Source organism: Chiloscyllium punctatum, chromosome 20 (assembly GCF_047496795.1).
Source record: "Chiloscyllium punctatum isolate Juve2018m chromosome 20, sChiPun1.3, whole genome shotgun sequence".
In the NCBI taxonomy this organism is placed as follows: Eukaryota; Metazoa; Chordata; class Chondrichthyes; order Orectolobiformes; family Hemiscylliidae; genus Chiloscyllium; species Chiloscyllium punctatum.
This window is the reverse complement of record NC_092758.1, coordinates 38,866,567-38,887,642: the sequence shown is the minus strand read 5'-3', so window position 1 is coordinate 38,887,642 and position 21,076 is coordinate 38,866,567. Positions and strand designations below refer to the sequence as shown.

General features: G+C 42.6%; 1 protein-coding gene across 5 annotated transcripts in view; it reads left to right on the top strand.

The window, feature by feature from the left end:
* LOC140492052 (rho GTPase-activating protein 26-like) overlaps nt 1-21,076 on the top strand; it is a 284,972-nt gene that overhangs the window by 194,651 nt on the left and 69,245 nt on the right. For all 5 annotated transcript variants that reach the window (XM_072590711.1, XM_072590714.1, XM_072590712.1 and 2 more), the window contains exon 17: nt 13,653-13,758. In XM_072590711.1, coding sequence (XP_072446812.1) covers nt 13,653-13,758 — 106 coding nt within the window. The remainder of the gene's footprint in view (nt 1-13,652; nt 13,759-21,076) is intronic.

The window sequence follows — 21,076 nt, the reverse complement described above, 5'->3', positions numbered from 1 at the left end:
CCTAGACAGGGGACGAAACATTTGCAAGACAAATTCCCAGCTCGGCGAACAGAACCACAACAACTATAGAATTAAATGTGTGTCTCAAAGATTGGTGTGGGAGAAAATGTAGTCTGCAATTCTGTATTTTTCCACTGAAGCAGACAACATTACATTAATCCATGTTGTACTGCATCTGCCCATGTATTTGCCGACTTTGACTCAACTTATCACTCTGAAGCCTCATCATGTCCTATTCACCACACACACTCCAACCGAGTTCTGTGTTGTCAGCAAACTTGGAAGTTTTACACTTTATTCCCTTATCCAAACCATTCATTATACATTGTGAATAGCTGGGGTCCATGTTCTGACCCCTGTCGTACCTAATTTCTACAATTACCCATTTATTCCTTCTCTGTGGTCTGCCTAACCAACATTCAATCCATGAGGTAAAAACAATGACTGCAGATGCTGGAAATCAGATTCTGGATTAGTTGTGCTGGAAGAGCGCAGCAGTTCAGGCAGCATCCAAGGAGCAGCGAAATCAACGTTTCGGGCAAAAGCCCTTCATCAGGAATAAAGGCAGAGAGGCTGAAGCTAGAGGGGGGTGGGGGTGGGGAGAAAGTAGCATAGAGTACAATGGGTGAGTGGGGGAGGGGATAAAGGTGATAGGTCAGGGAGGAGAGGGTGGAGTGGATAGGTGGAAAAGGAGATAGGCAGGTAGGACAAGTCCGGACAAGTCATGGGGACAGTGTTGAGCTGGAAGTTTGGAACTAGGGTGAGGTGGGGGAAGGGTAAATGAGGAAACTGTTGAAGTCCATATTGATGCCCTGGGGTTGAAGTGTTCCGAAGCGGAAGATGAGGCGTTCTTCCTCCAGGTGTCTGGTGGTAAGGGAGCGGCGGTGAAGGAGGCCCAGGACCTCCATGTCCTTGGCAGAGTGGGAGGGGGAGTTGAAATGTTGGGCCACAGGGCGGTGTGGTTGATTGGTGCGGGTGTCCCGGAGATGTTCCCTAAAGCGCTCTGCTAGGAGGCGTCCAGTCTCCCCAGTGTGGAGGAGACTGCATCAGGAGAAACGGATACAAATAAATGATATTAGTGGATGTGTAGGTAAAAATTTGATGGATGTGGAAGGCTCCTTTAGGGCCTTGGATAGAGGTGAGGGCGGAGATGCGGGCGCAGGTTTTACAGTTCCTGCCAATATATTACACCAATCTCACAATAATCTCTTATGGTAGACCTTATCAAAAGTTTTCTGAAAATCTAAATATGCTTCATCTGCTTGTTTTTCAATTATACTAGTTATGTCCTCAAAAAAAAATTTCCTTTCATAAATCCATGTTGGTTTAGTGGAATACCTTTGGTATTTTTAAGAGACCTGTTAACATAACCATTATAATAGATTTCAGCATTTTCCCTACAACTGATATTAGGTTGACCAGTCTGCAATTCCCAGTTTTCTCTCTCCTCAACAGGTTTACACTTGCCATCCTCCAACCTGCTAGGAATGTTCAGGAATTTAGAGAAGTTTGAAAGATGATGACCAACATTGCCACTATTTCCTTGGTCACCTTCACTCGGATGCAAATGGTCAGATTTTAGGGATGCATCAGCTTTTAGTCCCCTTAATTTCTGCAGCTTTTGTTTCTTCATATACTAATTAAATTTAATGAAACTTAATTTCTCCTTACCAAACCCTACCACTTCTGGGAAGTTTTTGTGTCTTCAGTGAATTCATTGCTCTCCATTTTCCTAATTCTCCGTTATCAGTTCTCCTGTTTCAAACTGTAAGCGTCCTACATTTGTCTTCAGTAATCTTTTTCTTTTTACAAACTCTTAATAAAGTCTTACAGTCTGGTTTATGCTCCTTACAAATTTGTGCTCATACTCTATTTTTCCATTTTAATCTCCTTATTGCTCCTCTGCTGAATTCTAAACTGCAAGTCCTCAGGCTTGCTACTTTTTCAAATAAGTTTAAATTATTTGGAGTCATTTATCTATTTATTGATCTATCTCCCTCTTTATTTTCTTAATCATTGTTGGGCCACAGGTTAACCAGCTTATTACGGCTAATTCACCCTTCTCATACCTTCGTGGTTTTCTTTGTTTATATTTAGGACTTGAGTCCAGATTGGTCTACTACTTTTTCTATCCCAGTGAAGAGTTCTACCATATTGTGTTCACGTTTTCCTAAAATACCTCTCACTACAAGATTACTAGTTAATCCCTTCTCATTGGACAAAACCGAATCAAGTATAACTGCACTGGAGTTGTTTCCAAAATGTACTGTTCTAAAAATTCATCTTGCACATTCTAGGAATTCATCTGCCATAATATTATTGCAAATGTGGTTTAGCCAGTATATATGTAAATTAAATTCACCCGTGATTACGAATGATTTGGAGGCGCCGGTGTTGGACTGGGGTGGACAAAGTTTAAAAATCACACAACACCAGATTATAGTCCAAAAGGTTTATTTGGAAGCACTAGCTTTTGAAGCCCTGCTTCTTCAGGTGGTTGTGGAGCAGAATCAAATGACACAGAATTTATAGCAACAGAATTGCAGTGTCATGGAATGTAATATCAAACAAATTTAGCTTGAGTCTTTCAACTTTTAGAATGATCATGTTAGTTTAGGTTCCTTCATATGTAAATCCCAAAACTTTTTTAAAGTTACATTCTCAAGATAGCTTTTAACAATAGGTGCCCCCTCAGCTCAGATAATGCATTGAAGGTGTGAAGTTAAAGTCTGTCTGTGTCCCAGTGTTAGGTCAGACTGATTCTATTTCTAAAGTGGGATTTACAGAATTTTACCATGGATTTATGCAGTTTTTGAGCAAAACAAAATGTAATTCTGCAAGTATGAATTCACCCCACAAACTTGTGTGTGCGTGCGCGCAGATGTGGGTGTGTGTGGGGTGTGAGTATATGTGTGTGTGTGTATTGGGATATAAGTCTGTGAGAGGGTGCACGTGTGGAAGTATTCTTGTTACATGTAAATACAGGAAGGAAAAAAACAGATACAGTCAGGTAGATGGGTTACTTTCAGGAAAGGGAGGAGAGGGAGACAGGTAGTGCAGGAATCTCCTGTGGCTATCCCCATCTCAACCAAGTATGTTTTTTTGGAAAATGTTGGGGATGATGAACGCTCAGGAGAATGTAGCATGAACAGCGAAGGTTTTGGTACCGAGACTGGTTCTAATGTAATGAGGGGTATGTCGGGTTCAAAGCAATTGATTGTGATAGGGAACTGTCTAGTCAAAGGCACAGACAGACATTTCTGTGGCCAGCAACCAGACTTCAGAGTGGTGTGTTGCCGCCCTGGTGCCAGGATCAAGGATATCTCTGAAAAAGTGCAGAATATTCCCGAAGGGGAGAGGGACCAGCAGAAGGTGTTGTGGACATTTGACCTAATGACATAGAAAAATTCTGAAGGGAACATATAGAAAGTTAGGCAGGAATTTAAAAAGGAGTAATATCTGGATTACTCCTGGTGCTAGGAGCCAGTAGGAATAGGAGAATAGAGCTGATGAACATGTGGCTGGGGAGATGGGTTCACATTTTTGGATTATTGGAATCTCTTCTGGATTAGAAGTAACCTGTATAAGAAGAATGGATTGCATCTGAATTGGAAAGGGACAAATATACATTAGGGAGACTTGCTAGAGCTGCTTGAGAGGATTTAAACCAGTGAGGTGGGGGGTTGGGACCGAGTAGTGAGGATAGAGATCAGTCTGTGACTGGTACAGTTGGGAAAGAGAGTGAGTCAAACAGTCAGGGGAGGCAGGAACAAAGCAGAGAATGAGGTTGGACTGATAAGTCAAATTGCATTTATTTCAAGGCAAGAAGCCTGACAGGGAAGGCAGATGAACTCAGGGCATGGTTCGGAACATGGGACTCGGATACCACAGCAGTTACAGAAATGTGGCTCAGGAATGGACAGGACTGGCAGCTTAATGTTCCAGGATACAAATGTGACAGGAAGTACAGAAAGGGAGGGGGGGCAGGGCGGCAAGAGAGGAGTGGGAGTTTTTTGATCAGGGATAACATTCCAGCTGTCCTTATGGAGGATATTCCTGGAAATACATCCAGGGATGTTATTAGGGTGGAACTGAGAAATTAGAAAGGGACAATCGCCTTTTTGGGGTTGAACTGTCGACCCCCCTCTCTCCTATAGTCAGCAGGAAATTGAGAAACAAGTTTGTAAGAAATCTGTTAGCTTTAAGAATAATAGGGTGGTTATGGTAGGGGATTTTAACTTTCTAAATATCGACTGGGACTGCCATAATGTTAAGGTGGAGAGGAATTTGTTAGTTGTGTACAAGAGCATTTTCTGATTTAGTGTGGATTTACATAGAATCATAGAGATGTACAGCATGGAAACAGACCCTTCGGTCCAACGTGCACATGCCAACCAGATATCCCAACCCAATCTAGTCCCACCTGCCAGCACCTGGCCCATGCCCCTCCAAACCTTCCTATTCATATACCCATCCAAATCCCTCTTAAATGTTGCAGTTGTACCAGCCTCCACCACTTCCTTTGGCAGCTCATTCCATACATGTACCACCCTCTGCGTGCAAAAGTTGCCCCTTTTATATCTTTCCCCTCTCACCCTAAACCTATGCCCTCTAGTTCTGGACTCCCCGACCCTAGGAAAAAGACTTTGTCTATTTATCCTATCCATGCTGCTCATAATTTTGTCAACCTCTCCAAGGTCACCCCTCAGCCTCCGACGCTCCAGGGAAAACAGCCCCAGCCTGTTCAGCCTCTTCCTATAGCTCAAATCTTCCAACCCTGACAACATCCTTGTAACTCTTTTCTGAACCCTTTCAAGTTTCACAACATCTTTCTGATAGGAAGGAGACCAGCGTTGCATACAATATTCCAACAGTGGCCTGACCAATATCCTGTACAGCCGCAACATGACCTCCCAACTCCTGTACTCAATACTCTGACCAACGAAGGAAAGCATACCAAACGCCGCCTTCACTATCCTATCTATCTGCGACACCACTTTCAAGGAGCTATGAACCTGCACTCCAAGGGCTCTTTGTTCAGCAACACTCCCTAGGACTTTACCATTAAGTGTATAAGTCCTGCTAAGATTTGCTTTCCCATAAATGCAGCACCTTGCATTTATCTGAATTCAACTCCATCTGCTATTTCTCAGCCCATTGGCCCATCTGGTCAAGATCCTGTTGTAATCTGAGGTAACCTCCTTCGCTCTCCACTCCACCTCCAATTGTGATGTCATCTGCAAATTTACTAACTGTACCTCTTATGCTTGCATCCAAATCATTTATGCAAATGACAAAAAGTAGAGGACCCAGCACTGATCCTTGCGGCACTCCACTGGTCACAGACCTCCAGTCTGAAAAACAACCCTCCACCACCACCCTCTGTCTTCTACCTTTGAGCCAGTTCTGTATCCGAATGGCTAGTTCTCCCTGTATCCCATGTGATCTAACCTTGCTAATCAGTCTCCCATGGGGAACTTTGTCGAACGCCTTACTGAAGTCCATACAGATCACATCTACTGCTCTGTCCTCATCAATCTTCTTTGTTACTTCTTCAAAAAACTCAATCAAGTTTGTGAGACATGATTTCCCACACACAAAGCCATGTTGACTATCCTTAACCAGTCCTTGCCTTTCCAAATACATGTACATCCTGTCCCTCGGGATTCCCTCCAACAACTTGCCCACCACTGAGGTCAGGCTCATTGGACTATAGTTCCCTGGCTTGTCTTTATTGCCCTTCTTAAACAGTGGCACCACGTTTGCCAACCTCCAGTCTTCCGGCACCTCACCTGTGACTATTGATGATACAAATGTCTCAGCAAGAGGCCCAGCAATCACTTCTCCAGCTTCCCACAGAGTACCTACTAAAGAAGGTGCACAACTTGACCTACTCTTGGGAAATAAGGCAGGGCAAGTGACTGAGGTGTCAGTGGGGGAGCACTTTGGGGCCAGTGACCATAATTCTATTATTTTAAAATAGTGATGGAAAAGGACAGGATGGATCTAAACGTTGAAGTTCTAAATTGGAGGAAAGCCAATTTTGACGGTAATAGGCAAGAGCTTTCAATAGTTGATTGGGATGGATGTTCGCCGGTGAAGAAATGGTTAGAAAATGGGAAGCCTTCAAAAATGAGATAATGAAAGTCCAGAAAAAGTGCATTCCTGTAAGGGTGAAAGGCAAGGCTGGTAGGTGTAGAGAATGCTGGATGATGAGAGGAAGTGAGGTTTCGGTCAAGAAAAAAAAGAGACAAAAAATCTACAGGTGCTGGAATCCAAAGGAGACAGGCAGGATGCTGGAAGAACACAGCAAGCCAGGCAGCTTCAGAAAGTAGAAGTCAATGTTTCTGGTGTAATCCTTCTTCAGGAAGCATATGTCAGGTAGAGACAGCAGAGATAAAGTGAATCCTGAGAAGAGTATAAAGGTAGTAGGAGAATCCTTAAGAGGGAAGTCAGGAGTGCAAAACGGGGACATGAGATAGGGCAAATAGGGTTAAAGAGAATCCAAAGGGATTCTACAAATATTTTAAGAACAAAAAGGTAACAAGGGAGAGAAGAGGGCCCCTCAAAGATCAGCAAGACAGCCTATGTGTGGAATCACAGGAGATGAGGGAATTAGTAATTGAGTATTTTGCATCAGTGTTTACTGTGGAGAAGGACGTGGAAGATATAGAATGTGGGGAAATAGATGGTGACGTCTTGAAAATGTCCATATTAAAGAGGAGGTGGTGCTGGATGTCTTGTAATGCATAAAGATGTATAAATCCCCAGGACCTGATCAGGTGTACCCTAGAACTCTGAGTAGCTTGGGAAGTGATTGCTGGGTCCCTTGCTGAGTTCCTACAGCATAGGACAGGCAGTGTTGTGACAATCTTTTATCTTACTCTAAGAACAAACTAACCTACATAGCCTTCATTTTACTGTCATCTATGTGCCTGTCTAAGAGTCCCTTAGATGTCTCTAATGTTTCTGATCCTATTACAGCTGGCAGTGCATTCCATGCACCCACCACTGTGTAAAGAACCTACCTCTGACATCTCCCCTCAACCTTCCTCCAATCACCTTAAAATTGTGCCCCCCTCACTATAGCCATTTCCGCCCTGGTAAAATGTCTCTGGCTACTCACTCTATGCTTCTTATCATCTTGTTCACCTCTATCAAGTCACCTCTCATCCTCCTTCGCTCCAATGAGAAAATTCCTAGTTCCCTCATCCTTTCTTCAGAAGACATGCCTTCCAGTCCAGTCAGCATCCTGGTTAATCTCCTCTGTATCCTGTCTAAAGCTTCTACATCTTTCTATAATGAGGCAACAAGAACTGAATATAATATTCCATGTGTGGTCTAACCAGGGCTTTGTAGAGATGCAGCATAACCTCACAGCTCTTAAACTCAATCCCCCACTAATGAAAGCCAAATGTGATGTGCCTTCTTAAAAACCCAATCAACTTAGGTGGCAACTTTGAGGGATCTATGGACATGGACCCCAAGATCCCTCTGTTCCTCCAAACTGCCAAGAATCCTGTCTTTAACCCTGTAACCTGTATTCAAATTCGACCTTCCAGAGTGAATGACTTCGCACTTTTCCAGGTTGAACTCCATCTGCCACTTCTCAGCCCAGCTCTGCATCATGTCAATGTCCCATTGCAACCGACAACAGCCCTCCACACTATCCACAACTCCTCCAACCTTTGTGGCATCAGCAAACTTACTAACCCACCCTTTCACTTTCTCATCCAAGTCATTTACAATATTTACAAAGGGCAGAAGTCCCAAAACTGATCCCTGTGGAACACCGCTAGTCACCGAGCTCCAGGCTGAATACTTTTCATATAATACCACCCTCTATGGGCCAGCCAATTTTGTATCCAGACAGGCAAATTCCCCTGTATTCCATGTGTCCTTACTTTATGAATGAGCCTTATCAAATTCATTCCATGGGAAACCTTATCAAATGTCTTGCTAAAATCTATATATACCACATACACTGGTCTACCTTTACCAATATGTTTTGTCACATGCTTGAAGAATTCAGTCAGGCTTGTGAGGCATGACTTGCCCCTCACAAAGCCGTGCTGACTATTTCTAATCAAACTATGCTTTTCCAAATAATCATAAATCCTGCCTCTCAGAATCCTCTCCAACAATTTGCCCACATCAGAAGTAAGACTGACTGGTCTGTAGTTCCCAGGGTTATTCCTATTCCATACCTTGAACAAGGGAATAACGTTTGCCACCCTCCAATCACCTGGTACTACTCCAGTGGACAGTGAGGATGTAAAGATCGTCACCAAAGGCACAGCAATCTCTTCTCTTGCTTCCTGTAGTCACCTTGGGCACATCCTATCTGGCCATGGGGACTTACTTATTCTCACACCTTTTCAAAATTTCCAGCACATCCTCCTCCTTAACATCAACCTGTTTAAGCATAACAGCCTGTTTCCCTCTGTCCTCGCAAACGATAAGGTCCCTCTCACTAATGAATACTGAAGCAAAGTATTTATGAAGGACCTCCCCTATCACCTCCAACTCCAGGCACAAGTTCCCTCCACTATCCCTGATTGACCCTACCCTCACTCTGGCCATCCCCTTGTTCCTCACATTAAGTGTAGAACGCCGTGGGGTTTTCCTTCATCTAGCCGCCAAGGCTTTTTCATTCTCTCTTCTAGCTCTCCTAAGTCCATTCTTTGGTTCCTTCCTGGCTATCCAGTAATCTTCTAGAACCCTGTCTGATCCTTACTTCCTTAACCTTAAGTAAGCTTCCTTCCTCCTCTTGACTAGATGTTCCACATCTCTTGTCATCCAAAGTTCCTTCACCCTACCATCCCTTCCTTGTCTCAAGTGGGATACACCTATCCAGCACTCGTAGCAAGTGCTGCCTAATCAGCCTTCACATTTCTGTCATGCATTTCCCTGAGAATATCTGTTCCCAATTTATGCTCCAGAGTTCGTGCCGAGTAGCATTGTAATTCCTCCTCCCCAATTAAATACGTTCCCATATCGTCTGTTCCTATCCCTCTCCATGACTATAATAAAGGTCAGGGAGCTGTGATCACTATCACCGAAATGTTCTCCCATCAAGAGATCTGACACCTTACCTGGTTCATTGCCAAGCATCAAATGCAATATGGCCTTCCCTCTAGTCGGCCTATCTTCATATTGAGTCAGGAATCCTTCCTGGACACACCTGACAAAATCTGCTCCATCCAAACTACTTGCATGAAAGAGGTACCAATCAATATTAAGGAAGTTGAAATCACCCATGACAACAACCCTGTTACTTCTGCACCTTTCCAAAATCTGCCTTCAAATCTGCTCCTTGGTATCTCTTGCTATCGGCAGGTCTATAGAAAACTATTAATGAAGTGACTGGTCCTTTCCAATTTCTGACTTCCACCCCATGCTGACTCAGTCGACAAACTCTCCTCAATGATCTTCCTTTCTGCAGCTTTTATACTGTCCCTGATTAGCAATGCCACTCCCCTACCTCTTTTACCTCCATCTCTATTCCTTTTGAAACATCTAAACCCCAGAACATCCAACAACCATTCCTGCCCCTGTGATATCCAAGTCTCCGTAATGGCCACAAGATTGTAACTCCAAATACTGATCCATGTTCTAAGTTCACCACCCTTATTCCTGACATTCTTGCTTTAAAATCGACACATTTCAACCCATCACACTGACTGCATGTTTGTCCTAACAACTGTCTATCCTTCCTCACTCAAACTCTGCACACTGTATCTGCCTATTCACCAGCTACCGCATCCTCTGATCCGTAGCTCCAGTTCCCATGCCCCTGTCAAACTAGTTTAAACACTCCCGAAGAGCTCTAGCAAACCGCCCACCCAGGATATTGGTACCTCCTCAGTTGAGATGCAACCCGTCCTCCTTGTACCCACATTCCTCAGTGGGTATCCCAAAGATCCACATATCTGAAGCCCTCCTCCACCAGATCTGCAGCCACATGTTCAGCTGCACTCGCTCTCTGTTCCTAGCCTCACTAGCCCATGGCACTGGTAGCAATCCTGAGATTACTATTGTGCTCGTCCTGCTATTTAGCTTCCAACCTAACGCCCTATATTCTCTTTTCAGGTCTTCATTCCTTTGCCTAGCTATGTCATTGGTACCGATGAGTACCACGACTTCTGGCTGCTCATCCTCCCCTTTAAAAGTCTTTTAGGTTCGAGCCAAGACACCCCTGACCCTGGCACCCAGGAGGCAACATACCATTCGGGAATCTCACTCGTGACCACAGAATCTCCTGTCTGTTCCTCTACCCATTGATTCTCCTGCCACTATCGCTGTTCTATTCTCTTCTCTTCTGAGGCACAGATCTAGGCCCAGTCCAGAGACCTGGCCATTGTAGCTTTCCTCTGGTAGGTTGTTTACCCCCCAAAAGTATCCAAAGTGGTATACTTATTATTGAAGAGAAAGGTCGCAGGGGATCCCTGCACTGTTTGCCTATTTGTATCATTGATAGTCACAGGTGAGTGCCAGAAGATTGAAGATTGGTTAATGTAGTGCCACTATTTAAGAAAGATGTAAAGAAAAGCCAGGGAACTATAAACAATGAGCCTGACATCGGTGGTGGGCAAGTTGTTGGAGGGAATCTTGACGGACAGGATTTACATGTATTTGGCAAGGTAAAGACTGATTAGGGCTACTCAACATGGTTTTTGTACATGGGAAGTCATGTCTCACTAACTTTATTGAGATTTTTGATGAAGTAACAAAGAGGATTGATGATGGTAGAGTGGTGAACGTGGTCTATATGTACTTTTAGTAAGGCATTCAACAAGGTTCCTCATGGTAGACTGGTTAGTAAGGTTAGATCATATGGAATTCAGGGAGAACGAGCCATTTGGATACAGAATCGGCTTGAAGGTAGAAGACAGAGGGTGGTGGTGGGGGTTTGCGTTTTAGACTGGAGGCCTGTGACCAGTGGAGTGCCACAAGAATCAGTGCTGGGTCCACTGCTTTACATCATTTATATAAATGATTTGGATATGAACATGGGAAGTATAGTTTGTAAGTTTGCAGATTATACCAAAATTGGAGGTGTAATGGACAGCGAAGAAAGTTACCTCAGGTTACAACAGGGTCTTGACCAGATGGGCCAATGGGCCAAAGAGTGGCACATGGAGTTTAATTTAGATAAATGTGAGGTGCTGCATTTTGGAAAGACAAATCTTAGCAGGACTTATACACTTAATGGTAAGGTCCTAGGGAGTTTTGCTGAACAAAGAGACCTTGGAGTGCAGGTTCATAGTTCCTTGAAAAGAGTTGCAGGTAGGTTGGATAGTGAAGAAGGCATAAAGGTATGCTTTCCTTTACTGGTCAGAGTATTGAGTACAGGAGTTGGGAGTTAATGTTGCGGCTGTACAGGACATTGGTTAGGTCACTTTTGGAATATTGTGTGCAATTCTGGTCTCCCTCCTATAGGAAGGATGTTGTGAAACTTGAAAGGGTTCAGAAAAGATTTACAAGGATGTTGCCAGGGTTGGAGGGTTTGAGCTGTGGGGAGAGGTTGAGTAGATTGGGGCTGGTTTCTCTGGAGCGTTGGAGGTTGAGGGGGTGTTTGTGCATAGAGGTTTATGAAATCATGAGAGACATGGATAGGGTGTACAGACAAGGTCTTTTCCCAGGGGTTGGGAGTCCAAGCTAGAGGGCATAGGGTGAAAGAGGAAAGATTTAAAAGAGACCTAAGAGGCAACGTTTTCATGCAGTGGGTGATGCGTTTTTGGAATGAGCCGCCAGAGGAAGTGGTGGAGGCTGGTACAATTACAATATTTAAAAGACACCTGATGGGTATATGAATAGGTAGGGTTTAAGAGGGAAACGGGCCAAATGTTGGCAGATGGGACTCGATTATTTGGGGATATCTGGTCAGCATGTATCTGGTTGGACTGAAGGTTCTGTCAATGAAAAGGGGTTAGATGGTTGTGCTGATCACGTATTCTACATGCGACACTGGTTTGCTTTCCACCCTAAGTTGGGCAACAGAGGGTTTGTTAGTTATGGGCAGCTGGCTAGAGTCGTGACTATGTAGGGAAGGGCCATTGGACCCGAAACAGTAACTCTGATTTCTCTTCACAGATACTGCCAGACTAGCTGAGCCTTTCCAGCAATTTCTGTTTTTGTAACTGATTTCTAGCATCTGCAGTTCTTTCAGTTTTAACTTAGTGCACATGTAGTCACTTTAAGCAATATAAGTATCCCTGGCCTTGCACATACAGAGGAGCATTTGACCTGGCCTGGCTGCCTTAGTGTGGCTTCCTCTTAAGTTATCTGCCCAGATACTCCCTCTTGTTATAAGAATATGAAATATATACTAGTGTCCTCACCTTGCCCACTGTTCTTGGTGATATTGACTACTTGACAAAAGGTTCTCCCATTGCTTTGCTCCTCTCGTATTCTATTTAAATAAAACAGAGAAAATTCTCCATAAATACTCTTGTGTAATGAAGCAAAGCTCCAGAATATTTGCTCAGCCCACATAGTCACTAATCTAGCCAGCTGCCCATAACTAACAAACCCTCTGTTGCCCAACTTAGATTGAAAAGCAAACCAGTGTCACATGTAAAAAACATGATCAGCACAACCATCTAACCCCTTTTCATTGACAGATATTTCTAGGTGGAGAATTGTTCAGTCCTATAGAGCTTTTGATCTCTCTTCACAGGTTTATCAGAATGTTGCCTGGTTTGGAGGGTATGAGCTATGAGAGAAGATTGGACAAACTTGGTTTGTTTTCACTTGAACGTCAGACACTGTGGGGTGACCTTATAGAAGTTTACAAAATTATGAGAGGCATTGATATAATAGATAGTTGGAGTGTTTTTAGGGTAGAAATATCAATTACTAGGGACAAAGGGTTAAGGTAATAGTGGGAAAGTTTAAAGAAGATGTGAGAGGTAAGGCTTTTGCACAGAGCTTGGGAAGTGCCTGGAGCCCCTGCCAGAAGAGATGGTAGACACAGGTATGATAGCAATGGCTAAGAGGCATCTTGACAGATACATGAAAGGATAGGGAATAGAGAGATGGGAGCATGTAGAGAAAACATATTTTTAGGATACGAAGGCAATATGTGTCAGCATGATAGATTGATGAGCATGTACCTATGCTGTACTGTTCTTTGTTCTTTTCTGTTGAGTGTGGATGACATTTAGCAATTCTGGGCTTGTCAAAGACCATTTTAATGATTTTAATGTCCTTTTATATTTTCTAACTGGTGACGTAAGATCACAATGTTCGTTTTATGAAACCTATGTGAACTATATTATTAAGCAAACTAATAATCCAACTAATTGTTTCAAAAGAGTGCTTGCATTATTAATCCTTTGCATGCATTGACATCCAATTAACTTGAGAACTCTTAGTGACAAATGAGTATTATAGTATTTTTTCAAGTGAAAATATCAGTCTTAGTTGATGTAGTCATGATTTGGAGATGCTGGTGTTGGACTGGGGTGTACAAAGTTAAAAATCACACAGCACCAGGTTATAGTCCAACAGGTTTAATTGGAAGCACACTAGCTTTTGTCGCGTTGCTAACGTGCTTCCAATTAAACCTGTTGGACCATAACCTGGTGTTGTGTGATTTTTAACTTAGTTGATGTAAATATTTTAATTCTGATTTTAATTCCTACTAGAATTGGATCATCCAGAATCGAGACTTTCAGAGATTCATAAATATGTGCATCGGCTCCCAGAAAAGAACAGAGCCATGTTGGAAATAACAATCAAACATTTGGCAAAGTAAGACAAAGCTCCCTGTTTTAATTGATTTAATAGAGTTTTAGTATAAATTTTCACTAATATTCTCTTTACAAATGCATACCTTAATTTTTAGATAATTATTAAATGTAATAAAATGATGTTCTGTGTGTAACTCCTTTTGCTATTGTATACTCTCAAGGGACAAATCGTGGCTTTACGCCACCAGTTTGTAATTTGTGTACTTTTGATACAGAGGACCAGTAAAGTCAAACTTGTCGATCTTTTTCTTGTGAGCAGCATGTTTCAATTTTTTTTATACAAGCAGGCTGCTGAACAAAGTTAGAACAAGAAAGTATTCAATTTATTTCATAATCAGAACTATGAGAAAAGACTTTTTATGAACAGTCTTCAAACAGAGGACTAACTTATGTGGCAACACCAAGATAGTAGGTGAATCTCACATTCTGTCTCATCTGCTTTGCCTGGGAGGGTTGTAGATTAAACATCATTCAGGAAAAATTTGATATCCCATTAAGTTACCAAGATAGGCTTTCCTTCAGTCCTGTGTAATACTTCATCTGTCCCAGGTCATGCTGCCTCTAGTTCTCATTCCCTTTGGCCTTGCCATTGCATTTTTACATCTTAACTCCTTTGGAGGTGTGTTCAAGTGGGAGGAACAGGCCTATCTTCCAACTTATTCTCCCCAGCAACCAACATCCTTGTCTCCCTGTTTCTACTTGTAGACTGCTGCTCAAAAGAAGCAACTGCAATGGAGGTATAGCCCTTTGCAGAAATCTCCACTCATTTCAATTTGGAATGTCACTCCTCAGACTGTATTAGAGTCACAGAGTCATAGAGATGTACAGCATGGAAACAGACTGTTCAGTCCAATCCGTCCACGCTGACCAGATATCCCAACCCAATCTAGTCCCACCTGTCAGCACCCGGCCCATATCCCTCCAAACCCTTCATATTCATATACCCATCCAAATGCCTCTTAAATGTTGCAATTTTACCAGCCTCCACCACTTCCTCTGACAGCTCATTCCATTCCCATACCACCCTCTGTGTGAAAAAGTTGCCACTTAGGTCTCTTTTATGTCTTTTCCTTCTCACACTAAACCTATGCCCTCTAGTTCTGGACTCCCCGACCCCAGGGGAAAGACTTTGCCTGTTTACCCTATTCATATCCCTCATAATTTTGTAAACCTCTTTAAGGTCACCCCTCAGCCTCTAACGCTGCAGGGAAAACAGCCCCAGCCTGTTCAGCCTCTCCCTATAGCTCAAATCTTGCAACCCTGGCAACATCCTTGTAAATCTTTTCTGAATGCTTTCGAGTTTCACAACATCTTTCCGATAGGAAGGAGACCAGAATTGCATGCAATACTCCAACAGTGGCCAAACAAATGTCCTGTACAGCCACGACATGACCTCCCAACTCCTGTACTCAATACTGTGACCAATGAAAGAAAGCATACCATACGCCGCCTTCACTATACTATCTACCTGCAACTCCCTTTCAGGGATCTATGAACCTGCACTCCAAGGTCTCTTTGTTCAGCAACACTCCCTAGGACCTTACCATTAAGTGTACAAGTCCTGCTAAGATTTGCTTTCCCAAAATACAGCACTTCGCATTTATCTAAATTAAACTCCATCTGCCACTTCTGAGCCCTTTTGCCCATCTGGTCAAGATCCTGTTGTAATCTGAGGTAACCTTCTTCGCTGTCCACTACACCTCCAATTGTGATGTCATCTGCAAATTTACCAACTGTACCTCCTATGATCGCATCCAAATAATTTATGTAAATGACAAAAAGTAGAGGACCCAGCACAGATCCTTGTGGCACTCCATTGGTCACACGCCTCCAGTCTGAAAAACAACCCTCCACCACCACCCCCTCTCTTCTATCTTTATTCTGTATCCGAATGGCTAGTTCTCCCTGTATTCCATGAGATCTAAGCTTGCTAATCAGTCTCCCATGGGGAACCTTGTCGAACGCCTTATTGAAGTCCATGTAGATCACAACTACCGCTCTGCCCTCATCACTCCTCTTTGTTACTCTTCAGAAAACTCAATCAAGTTTGTGAGACATGATTTCCCACGCAAAAAGCCATGTTGACTCCCCCTAATCAGTCCTTGCCTTTCCAAATACATGTACATCCTGTCCCTCGGGATTCCCTCTGACAACTTGCCCACCACTGAGGTCAGGCTCACCGGTCTATAGTTCCCTGGCTTGTCCTTACCACCCTCCTTAAACAGTGGCACATTGTTTGCCAACCTCCAGACTTCCAGCACCTTCCCCGTGACTACCGATGATACAAGTATCTCAGCAAGAGGCTCGGCAATCACTTCTCTAGCTTCCCACAGAGTTCTCTGATGCACCTGATAAGGTCCTGGGGATTTATCCACTTTCACCCGTTTCAAGACACCCAGCACATCCTCCTCTGTAATCTGGATATTTTGCAAGATGTCACCATCTGTGGATAACGAGGAGCTAAGAAATGTTAAATGGAAAGAAAAATCTTGGACAGTTTCTTTTCATAGTATGTTATAAACTGGTTTTGCGAAGTAGAGGAATGAATTGTATACTTTCTTGCATACAAATAATATTGGAATGGTATGGGCAGATGCAAAACAAGGCTACTAAGAACTATTGTCTATTTGATTTGCAGAAAGTCACTTTGTTTTCATTCATTGTTTTATTCAACCAAATTTAAGTGGAGAGAAGAGTTCCCTTGTGTTAATACTTGGGTATCAGATTCATTACAAAATGTTCAGAATTTCTTTAAAACTAGACATCTCTTACAAAATTGTAAAACATCACCACAGCTATTTAGTAGATTAGCGAGTGTACTTTGACATCAATTTTGTGAAAGGATGGCAGTAGGATACATAGTAATATAAAAATCTAATTGAAGTTATTGAATCTGGAATTATGTTCCTCTGTCAAATTAAAAGCATGTGATATACCATTACAGTTGAGTCTAGATTAATTAAGATTCTAATAAATTGATTAAACTGGTGCTACTGGACATTCTGCTCCCAGAGGAGATCTGTGTTATGCATCTCTGTCCTTGAGAATTGTTGCGAAGTTGGGTAGAGCAGTGAATTGGAAGACAGGATGTTAGAATTTGATGTTTGTAAAATGATAAGGGGGAAGAATGTGTGGACCCTTTTAAAAGATGTGTGTTTTTTTATGCAAATTGTAACATTTTGTATTGAAAAGCCAAACAAAGTTTTTGCCAAGGCAACAAGTCTTTTTAAATTTAGCCAATCAATTTAAACCAAGCACTTCGCTACCAAGAGTCATTTAAATTTAAATCTGCTGGTTTTGACAACCTAGCTTCAATCCTATTGTAAGTAATTAATAGGTCAGCAAGGGTGTAAAAGAAGACGACATTTGGACAATGGATGAGAGCCAACTGATGGCCACCAAGAGATACCAACTTTCAGCTCTCAGAGAAAGCACCATCTAGTTCATAAAATACTGTTAGCTAATTCACAGAGAGAACATTCCTAACAAAAGAACTAACACAAGAATTCGACAGCGAGAGACATTCCTGATGCAAGAATTCGAAAGAGGAGGTGTTCCTGAAAGAAGACCAACAGAGAAGACACACAGCATTCCTGAAGACATATCCTAGTTGTATTTTTAAGAGACTAAATTCTATTGTTCTTTTTTATATGAGTGGGACTTGTATTTCACTGGAACAGCAATCCATTCGAATTTTGTTTTAGTTGGCAGTAGTTCGTAGTTAGAGGGGAATTGTTCAGATTGTTAGTGGTTTTGAAAATCTGTTCATTGTTGGAGTGCAATAATAAATTGCTTCTTGTTGATTATAGAGTAAGTGAAAGGATTTCATTTCATTTAATCACTTCTTTACAACAGATTGGTGAGAGATAGTATATACCACTTTTCACACTACTTTAACATATGATAAGGTGAGACTAGCCTCTGCGTGTTTCAGTTTTCGTTATCAGAAGGGGTCAACCTTCGCTTTACAACAGAGTCCACTGCCATTCTTGGCTGCATCTTTGTATCTGGCTGGAATTCCATGGTCCTGACTTGAAGTAAATGTTATGCTTCCTGATTTAAAGGTGGCCTGCAATTTTGCATAATCTTTCTGCTCTTCCACTGATTGGCACACTTCTTAGAAGTTCATTCCCAATGCAGTATTTTCATCAGTGCTTACTTTGGTGCTCTATCCCGAAAGTAACTTCTGAACTAACTCATCTGCGGCATAGACACTGTTTTGTTAAGCATTAAATTCAGTCCACCCTCAAATTTTGAGCATTATCTTCCCATGTGACTTGTGAATTTAACCTTGGGCTCTCTCATATTGTTTCATCTCTGTTACCTGAGTTTTCATCTTGTCTGTTCAAGTGTGTGATTTCTCGAAGCAAGTCATTTATATTTATACCTTTTTAAGCCAGCTTTCTATAATTTCTTTGCGCCCGATCTATATTTATGCTTCCTTTCACCTCCCTACTCTCTGGTACTCTACTCTTCCAAATATCTAATTCATTCCTTCACTACTTCTCAAACTTCCTAACCTCCTTGTGCTGTCCCAAGCTTTACTCCTTCTTGAGTAACCCATGGATTCCCTCTCTGCCTGTTTTGGAATTCTGAAGGGCTAATCATGGCTGCTTTCAGTACAAGCAGCAATCTCAAGTGCTCACTAATGTTCTCTTGCTGACTTTCCTCAGCAATATCCTAGCAGCAGACTAAGCTTGCCAATTACCGCCTCTTCCAATCCAACTGAACTCTCCTAATGCTGACCATGTGGATTATGTCAGTGGGTCGGATCTCAGCACTCTCTCCGCATCTCCCTCTACATTGTGCTTTCACTGGGTCACTGCAAGCAATGAGTTCATTGTTGATGATTCATCGGTATTGTGGATTGAATAGGAACTTAATAGAGGAGTGATGCCACTGTCATCTACTGTAGCCTCCTACCTGCCAATTGCTTTCACCATTCACCTTACTCCAATATTGCAGTGACACTTTGTCTCTTATCAGAAAATCACACGTCGGTCTAACCCTTGTGTGATTTTCTGTTCCTTTGAGCGTTTTAGCTTGTTCCACCCCTCTGACCTCCTCTCTTTCAAAATCTTTGTTCTCTTCCTTCTACCCAACTATGGCACATGGCACATTTCTCACCAACTACAGTCAGTTCTGCTATAACACATGTTTATTCAATGTGAATTAGCTTTAATGCGTTAGAAGAATTTAGACCCTTATTTGTAGAATGTGAACTTTCCTTTCCTATATTGGCAATAATGCAATTCTGTTTCCATTAGTTTAAATGGTGCAGCTTTTTCGTGATTTTCTTGTAACACGAGACTGCACAAGACCAGAACTATTGTGGAATATCAGAACTGACTGTATCTGCATTGTTTTCCTCCTCCATTATCTACACATTAACAACTAATTTTGAGATTTCAACTTCCATCTCATTTCATCATTGTCCATTTGCTCTTGAGATTAGCACCCTCCTATTCATCCTTAATCTCTCCCTCCACATAAATTCCCCAGTCTATATTTGCAGCCACTGCTTTTGCTCATGTGGCCTTGCCACTTCTAGAGTATCCACCACAGATAAGGCCATTTCCCATCACTTCCTTGGACTGAACTTTACCTTCACTAACCCACTCCCACCTTCATCCACAGTGTGATTTATTTGTCTATCACTGCAAAAGGCTGCCTTCGTATTGACTTACAACTTCAAGTTCGATATCTCAATTGTGCAACTTTGCCTGACCTTCTGATAGTCTTGATATTTCTGCAACCACCCTCCTTTTCAATGCTCGAGACCCCATTAAAACATTATTTTCTCTCACCTTGGTGGGTTGTCGCCATGTAAAATCAGTGGATCACAGATTTAAACATTTAACTTGTTGAATATTTATGGCAGACAACCTATCTAACCTTCCAATGTCAGATTTGTTAAGACCACCGTAAAGGCCAGTGAAGTTTTGTTCTCTACTTTGGAAATAACTGACTATTTCAGGATCATCATGGAATACCGTGGTAAGCCCCTACAAATTGTTTACTTGAACCTTTCTCCCAGATTTCTTGATCCTCACCTCCAGCAGTGTGCGATGAACTCATAGACATCTTTGTTACGAAGATTGTGACCATATGATTCACTGCCATAGAGTCACGGGCAGAGAGATGTACAGCATGGACACAGACCCTTCGGTTCAACTCGTCCATGCTGACCAGATATCCCAGCCCAATCTCGTCCCACCTGCCAGCACCTGGCCCGTATCCATCTAAATCCCTCCTGTTCATATACCCATCCAGATACAATTGCGACATTTAGAAGGTGTCAACCTCCACCACTTCCTCTGGCAGCTCATTCCATACACGTACCACCCTCTGCGTGAAAACGTTGCCCCTTAGGTCTCTTTTATATCTATCCCCTCTTACCCTAAACCTGTGCCCTCTAATTCTGGACTCCCCCACCCCAAGTAAAATACTTTGTCTATTTATCCTATCCATGCCCCTCATGATTTTGCAAACCGCTATAAGGTTTCCTCAGCCTCCGACACTCCAGGGAAAACAGCTCGAGCCTATTCAACCTCTCCCTATAGCCCAAATCCTCCAACCCTGGCAGTATCCTTGTAAATCTTTTCTGAACCCTTTCAAGTTTCACAACATCTTTCCAATAAGAAGGAGACCAGAATTGCACACAATATTCCAACAGTGGCCTCACCAATGTCCTGTACAGTCGCAACATGACCTCCCAACTCCTGTACTCCATATTCTGATCAAGAAAGGAAAGCATATCTAAAACCTTCACTACCCTACTCCTGCAACTGTACTTTCAAGGAGCTAGGAACCTGCACTCCAAGGTCTCTTTGTTCAGCAACACATGGAAACACAGGTCCATGGCTTGTTGGATCTGGTGGATGATCTCAAAAACGGAGGCAAAAGAAATAACCTGCGTGTTGTTGCCATACCGGAGGGGATGGAAGGTGAGTGACTGGTGGAGTTCTTTGAGAAGTGGTTCCCAGAATACCTTAGTTTGGAGGCAGAAAAGGGAAGGGTAAAGGTTGAGAGAGCCCACCAGGTGGTGACGCAAAATTCAGGTATGGACCAGCACGTCCACCCTGTCCTCGTAAGGTTTCATCATTATAAGCACAAGCAAAGAGTCCATGAAGCTTCCAGAGCCTAGGGGAGGAATCCAAGGGCATTTGTGCATGGGAGCTCCAGGGTCATGTTCTTTCAAGACTTCTCGATGATCAAGACAAGAAAGTCCTATGATGGCATCAAGAAGAGATTGAGAGAACTTGGGATCCAGTATTCTTTAAGATAACCAGTGGTGCTTCGGATCAATCATAATGGAT